Raw genomic sequence first — 8,016 nt, forward strand, 5'->3', positions numbered from 1 at the left:
TAATATAATATAATATAATATAATATAATATAATATAATATAATATAATATAATATAATATAATATAATATAATATAATATAATATAATATAATATAACATAACATAACATAACATAACATAACATAACATAACATAACATAACATAATATAATATAATATAATATAATATAATATAATAGCAAGGAAATGGGAGATGGGATCATTGTATATGACAAGAGAGAAAAGGCTAATTCAACTGGATCTCAGAGTGTAGTAGGGGGATTCATGTCCAAGGAACTTGGAGTGTTAGATTGGAGCCAGGCTGATAATAATATTAGCTAACATTTATATAGTACTTTAAGGTTTGCAAAGCATGTTACATATGCCATATATTTTTTTTTAACCCTTACCTTTGCCTTGGAATCACTACTATGTATTGGTTCTCAGGCAGAAGAGTGGTAAAGGCTAGGCAATGGGAGTTAAGTGACTTGCCCAGGGTCACACAGCTAGGAAATGTCTGAGGCCAGATTTGAACCCAGGACCTCCCATCTCTAAGCCTGGCTGACAATCCACTGAGCTACTCAGCTGCCCCCCAAATGCCATCTTATTGAATCCTCATGACATTATTTTCCTCATTTTACAAATGAGGAAGCTGATGCTGAGAGATATAGTTATTTGCCCAGTGTTGCATAGCTAGGGCATGCCAGAGGCAGGATTTGAACTCAGATCATCTTTTTGACTCCCAAGTCCATTGCTCTATGCACTATGCTACTCTCCTAATCCCCTTGAGAGATCTTTAAAAGCTAAACAGAGGAGTTTATATTTTATTCTGGATGTAATAAGAAGACACTGGAGTTAGTGAAAATGACTTTTGTATTAACATGTAGAATGTGGTGTAGACCAGTGATTCCCAAAGTGGGCACTACTGCCCCCTGGTGGGTGCTGCAGCGATCCAGGATGGCGGTGATGGCCACAGGTGCATTTATCTTTCCTATTAATTGCTATTAAAATTTAAAAAAATTAATTTCCAGGGGGCTAAGGAATATTTTTTCTGGAAAGGGGGCAGTAGGCCAAAAAAATTTGGGAACCACTGGACGGATAAGGCAGGGAGACCACTTAGGATACAATAATCTAGGCAAGAGTGATGAATGCCTGAACTCAGGTGGTATTTGTGAGAGTAGAGAGAAGGTGTCCCCTTTACTCTGAGGGTATCAAGAGGTTATCTCTATGTGTAGTGAATAGAGATAGAGAGGAGCCAGTATTCAGGTAAGGGGTTTCTTTGGGTTATTCTATTGACAGTTTTCCAGGACTTAACTTAACTTCTAGACCCCAAGAAACCCTTTCGGAACCCAGTCCTATAGGAGTAAGACTGAATAACAGGCAGCCTTGGGTTTTGCATAACCAAAGCTTATTAGATAGTCTTCCCCAATTCTCTCTTCTTCCCTCTATTTCCCTCTATCTTCAAAGCAAATTCTCATCTGACTGCTAATTATTAACAGGGTGGTTTATTACAATAAAGGAACAAGGTTGGGTTGGGAGAGTGGTGTAGGAAGCCCTACTCTGCCACAATGTGAATGAGGTCCTTGAGGTCTGGCCAAGCCCACCGACTATGGCCAGAAATTCTCTTACTCCCTTTCCTCTATCTTTTATTTAAACTAAACTACAGACTGAATATAATAATTATAAGGGTTTCTCTCAATTGGCACAGGTCAGGACACTGAGTCTTCAAGGTGAGCTTTCAGGTCTACAGACCCCTTCCAGTCACTGGCAGGAGTCTAAGCTCTTTTTTGATGATATATATGAGAAGCAGGAACACTTTCAGGTCTTTAGGTAAAGAGATAAGCAAGGGGAACCCTCAGGTAATCTCAGTTGACATAAGAGGTTTGGTAATGTCCTTCTGTCTTCCACCAAGTCCAGAGACAAAGACCCTTTCCCAGGGTTCCCTCTCCCACAAGCCTCTGCTCCCCCTTCCAACTGCTCCACCTATCATCCAAAGTTGCTTTCCAACATTCCAAACCTTTTCCAGGCCATACTTTTCCTTACAGAAGGTACAAAGCTGATGTCTAGCATGGAATGCTCCTGATCTTGTACACAGTGGAGAATTGAACATTATACAATTCATGTCTGATTAATGCTGAAACTCCAGGGGTTTTAATTGATGTTTAACTAGTGCTAACTAGTGAGAAATGCAGGATTTCAGAATATGAGGGCCCTGTTCCAATTACTATTGTAAAATTTGAATTTAATATCAATGACTGCAGGTTCTTATTTTTCATATAGTTTTATAATAATCACTAAAAGCAGAGAAATCAGATTCAAGACTAATCTAACCTAACTGACCACACCTGGCTCGCAGCCATGGTCCCACCCAGCCATCTCCAAGGGAATAGAGAGCATGAGCATGTCTTACCACACACCTTTATCCTTTCTCTTGAACCTGGACCAGCAACCTTCAGTTCCGGATCATGTTCTTAGGGCTTTTCACCTGTGACCTCTGTTTGGAGCTTTCACGTGACATCCAGCCACACAGCAAGATGGGATGAGCTGCGGGGAAGGGAGCAGATTCTATCTACACAATCCCCCCTGTGATTCCATTGGGAGGTGGGCATGTTGAAATCTCCCAGATTTACATGCCCAGTCTCTCCGATGAATCATTTCACATAACCAGTTTATATCTCTAAAGATCTCTTACTAAAGGTGCATACAATATTTCACTATCTAAGGGGAAATTACAACAATTTGGGAATAACAGGGTAATAAAAGAGAAAGAGAGTAAAACCAATGATTGCTAGGTGCATTGGCAAAAAGCCATTTGGGGGTATCCCCTTTGACATAAGAGTTTACATTCAAAATAAATGCATTCGACCTGTCCCTCCCTGCCACAGTTCAATTTCACTGCACCCCAAAATTCATTCTCAATTATGGCACCTTCTCCAAACAGTTCACTCTCTTGATTTGGGGAGGTAGCAAGTTTTTTATCCTAAAATTACTCTCAAACAAGAAAAATTTTTATAAATCAAGAATTTTATGACAAATATACAATTCCCTCTGAGGAAGGTGTTGACCAACACACAGATCACCCAGGGATACATGGCTGAGTTATGAGGTATATGAATCAATTGTTAAAAGGAAGCAAAATAACATAAAAAACATATAGAAGAAAAGAAAAAATCAAAATGAAAGAGTATATAAAAATTCTGAGTAAGCAAGAATAGATCCATAACAGGTCCTGGAATCAGGGCCCAATAAGGTGATTTATGTCCCACAAACCTGTAGGACCATTGCAGCAATATGCACTTACCCAATCAGCAGCCAGGACTATAGAAAATTGCCAAATTATGAAGAAGAAAGAAAAGGGAATAGATTTTGAAGCAGACAGGACTTGTCATTCCCTGGTCTGATTTTATCTTCACTTACAGAGATAGAGGAGCCAAAATTACAAACTGAGGTACTTTGTCTGAACCTGGCATGGGGAAATCCTATGTCTGATGTTGTCAAACAGCTCCTTCCTCAAACCTCAAAACAAGTTCTCTGTCTTTGTGTAGATTCTCATCAATTCCACCTAGATTGACTGGTTTCCTTGACCTTGTGCTTCTTAGCACTGTATAATGGATCTTTAGTGATCCCTTGTCTTTGAAATAGACACAATCATTAATCAAAGTCCCATAATATTTAACAATCAATGGTAGGCTTCCATAGTCTAAAGCTTTTGGGTATGCATTAATATTAGGGTTAATGGATATTGTAAACTTATATTAGTGCAAAATAAAAAAAAAAACATTAATACTGGTAGCATGTGCTTCAAGTACAAAAAATGAGAGAAAAAAGCAAACTCAAATACTCTATTGCACATACAAAGAAAAATAATAATAAAATTTTAAAAATCAAAAATATATAGTTCACAATCAGTGATGCACTGTGTTTGCCAAAGAGAGGTGCAATACAAAGGTTTCTCACCCAAAAATGAGATTCATTTCCTTTTTAACTTGACCATGATCCACAGTGTGAGTGTACATACTTTTTTTCTTTTTAAAAAGTAATAGCTTTATTAAACAGTAGGAGAGCTAATGCACATTCAAGAAGTACCAAAATCCCCCAAATCACAAGAGGTCATCAATGACAATAGAAAATAAATCCACAATCATTAGGAGTCACATGAGTTGCTATGTGACATTTTAGAAAAACCTTTGAAACTCATGGATACTTGTCACAAGTTCTCCAGATCTAACCAATCTTTCAACCTTGGCTGAGATATTTTTTAACAAAGTCTATTACTGCCATCATTCCAAAATTTGGCAGAGAAGTCCAGAAAAAAACCCACAAACCTCTATACTGCTGATGAAAACTTTTTGGATCTAAAACATCACCAAGAAACTAGATCATTCTGGTGGAAGGGTGGAGTAAGCTGAATAGTTACAACTATAAAAACCATCCAGAAGCCAGTAGGCTCCTGGGAAATGCTCCCTCTCAAGAGCCATCCAGAGGTACCATGTCCCTTAGGAAAACCTTCCCAGATGAGACTGTAACTTCCATAAAAGGCATGTCTTTATATGTCTCATCCATTACATTTTTATAAATGCGGAGGTGGGGAATAGCTATAGCACTTCACTTCAACTACTAAATGATCCCTTACCTTTTTGGTTACCTTTGAGTTACAAACAACTCAAAGGCAGGCAAATGATCAATCAGAGGTAGTGGTGCTTCTAGATATCTGAAGACCCCTTAAAATCAATGTAAAATTTTAGGTCATTAAATTCTCCAAAGGTTGTATACAGGTTGTAACCAATTCAATGGAGTCCATTCATCATCCTCTATATCTCAATTAAAAAGGCAAAAAGGAACAAAAGGCCGTATAGGCAATATGTGACCTTGATGGATCTGGTGATAAGCCCAGTATCCATAAGGATTTATGGCCTTTGCCATGGAAAAGAGTTTGCACAAGTTGTTTATGGACTTTTACAATGGTATTTTCTCCACTCCAGTCATAGGGGGAGGTACAAATAAAGACAATGCACATATAGCTAATGGCCAAAACACAGTAACAGAAAGTGATATAGTGTAACAGAATATATTAGATTAGATCAATATGTGAACTTAACAAGCAAAATTAAATCTAAAAAAAAACAAGTCGCAAATACAATATATGTGACAGAATATATTTATATAAATAACTCGAGAGTCCTTTTCTCCAATTCCAATAACAGCATTACAGAAATTTCTTCACTATTTGGAAGGGAACAAATTGAAACAGTTAGCAATGGAGTCTGAAAAGCTAAAAATTCACCTCCAGACTCTTTAAGGTTCCTTCCCCTCCCTAGTATCATTATCCATTTAGATTCTTTTGGTCATATCTCTGGGATTCCCCATACCCACACCGGACGTAGGTGGACAAACCTCATATTGGGTGTGTTGCAGAGACTGGGAAAGCCAAAATGACAAGAGGGTGTAGAGAGATGAATCTCCCTGTTGAATCTCAGGATTACTCAATATAATCACAAGGACAAGAGCACCCAGGAACAATAGTAAGAGAAGATACTCCAAAACTTTGAGCTGTGTGAGCTCTGTAATGCTATCTTGGAATGGGAGCTATTTCAGACAGGTGGGAAACTGGGCCATACTTGCAATTCTACTTATTAAATTGGTTGCAAATCTACTTTCTGTTTGGAAGAGTAAACTTCCTTCCCCTCCCCCCTAGGGGTAAAAAACACCAGGGAACATGTGCTACCAAGTGGGAGTGTTGGGGTATTAGCTGAGGGATGCCTAGACCCCAGTGCTTTAGACACATGGGGGTTTAGGAAAGGCCTTAAGGAGAAGCAAACTTCTAGGAGTAAGATAAGGCTAAACTTTATCAATTTAGCTCAATAATTAATACCTTCTAATAACAACAACCACAAAAAAAACTGAGCTGGAATTATTAACTTCTTCCAACACTCCACGATTCTGGGCTGTGAAATGGTAGCTTCTCCCAGATAAAAGGAATCAGGAGAGTTAGAGGCTAACTGTTGCTAAAAAAACTACACACACACACACACACACACACACACACACACACACACACACGGCTTACCAGGTTGCAGCAAGCAATGGCTATCCAGTTGCTTTCAATTTAAGAGGAGAAAATGAAATTTGGATCTCACCCTTCAATGCAGGAACCTTGGGGGATCATCAGTGCTCTGGAGGCTATGGCTTATTCCTTTCAGCAAGGAGCCCCAGGCTAAGTCACACAAACAAAAGTGGTGGTGGGGTGGGTAGGCAGCCATTGGAAAAACAAACAAACAAACAAACAAACAAACAAACAAACAAAAAACCAACAGGAACAAGCAGTGGGGCACCAGAAGCAGCAGGAGAGAAACACAGCTTTGCAAAATTTGTCTACTCCCTATTCTTTACTCAAAGGCTTTCTTGAAAGAAAATTAAGGATTCTTTTTTCCATAGTGGTTGCCAAAATGTATAATTTAAATTTAATATCAATAGCTACAGGTTCTTATTTTTCATATAGTTTTATTAATAATCACTAAAAGTAGAGAAAGCAGAAAAAAGCCTAATCTAACCTAACTGACCACCACCTGGCTCTTAGCCATGGTCCCACCTGGCTGCCTCCAAGGGAACACAGAATGTGGGCTTGTCTCGCCCCACACCTTTATCCTTTCTCTTGAGCCCAGACCCAGAACTGAATTTCCGGATCATGTTCTTAGAGCTTTTCACCAGTGATCTCTGTTTGGAACGTTCATGTGGCATCCAGCCATGCAGTGATGTGGGACAAGTTGGGGGGAGGTGAGCAGATTCTATCTACACACTATCCTTAACTGACCACTGCCAGTCCATATCAGATGGAGGAAGATTTGACCTAGTCAGGAGATACTTTGCTCAGTACTAGGTCTCTTTGTTTTCTGTTTTCCCTATTGCTATGGATTCTGGAGACCCCTTTCGACAATCAGTGTAATAGAATGTCCACCCTTCACTTTTCTTACAGACCAATCAGTCTTAGTTCAATTTGCATCACTGGGCCTTACGTAATCATCAAACTATATATAAAGCTGCTCTGATTATAAGGTATGCCTCTGATCACTGAGGGGCCCAGGGCCTCTATTATTGCCAATGCTAGCTTTGCTGATGAATAAATTCTGCTTAGAACTTTTGTGCCTCAGTTTCTCCTCACCACAGATTTTTAAAATTGTGATAACTGATTACCCAGACTAGATCTGAGTGACAGGACTTCCACCCTAGGATGCCCTTTCCAAGGAACTCTTCATGGATGACACTGGAAGTTGGACTTTGCTTCTCAGCTCCAGGCCAAATTTTCTCCAGCCAAAGGTAAGCCCCTGAATGGGAGATATTGTAAATTAGGTGAAAATTTTTTCTGTCCTGTATAGGACAGCCTTTTGACAAAGGAACAAAGAGTTTTACTGTAGATGGAACAATCCTTGCAGGAGAGGAAATGATATTTATTTCTCCAACAAACTAAAGAATCTTTTTTTCCAGACAGAGTAGCATCTTCTGTACCTAAGAAAAGTTTTGATGGACTCGGATGGTTATTATTCTTGCAAAATTGAAAACATAGAATGTCTTCAAATTGATTGTGCAAACTAGTCTTTTAGCAGAAGTCTTCAAAAGAGAAAGTAAAAACTTAACAAGGAAATTGAAGAAAAATTTGTAATCTGGCAACTCCCTTTTTGCAAGTGGCAGTTTGCTAAGGCAAAATAGCATTTGGCTGATAAGAAAATTAGTCATAAGTAACCGATAGTAGTCTGAAAAGAGAAATTCTTGCCTGGGATGAGTGGGGGATGCCTCACTAGTCTTTCATGAGGGTGCCATTGTAGGGTCTATCACAACTTCTTAATTGCCCACTCTTGAGTCACTTGTGATTTTTGCTGTTGGTTTCTAATTTAATATCGTTTTTAAAACCCTTACCTTCCATCTTGGAGTTAATACTGCATATTGACTTCAAGGCAGAAGAGTGGAAAGGCTAGGCAATGGGGGTCAAGTGACTTGTCCAGGGCAACACAGCTGGGAAGTGTCTGAGGCCAGATTTGAA

At 39.0% G+C, this 8,016-nt stretch overlaps 1 protein-coding gene across 1 annotated transcript in view; it reads right to left on the bottom strand.

Moving 5' to 3' along the window:
• LOC123256899 (2'-5'-oligoadenylate synthase-like protein 1) overlaps positions 1-6,719 on the bottom strand; it is a 34,827-nt gene extending 28,108 nt beyond the window's left edge. Inside the window, exon 1 of the mRNA XM_044685452.1 lies at positions 6,571-6,719. Coding sequence (XP_044541387.1) covers positions 6,571-6,719 — 149 coding nt within the window. The remainder of the gene's footprint in view (positions 1-6,570) is intronic.
• Positions 6,720-8,016: the final 1,297 nt, after the last annotated feature.

The sequence above is a fragment of the Gracilinanus agilis genome, chromosome 1, assembly GCF_016433145.1.
Source record: "Gracilinanus agilis isolate LMUSP501 chromosome 1, AgileGrace, whole genome shotgun sequence".
In the NCBI taxonomy this organism is placed as follows: domain Eukaryota; kingdom Metazoa; phylum Chordata; class Mammalia; order Didelphimorphia; family Didelphidae; genus Gracilinanus; species Gracilinanus agilis.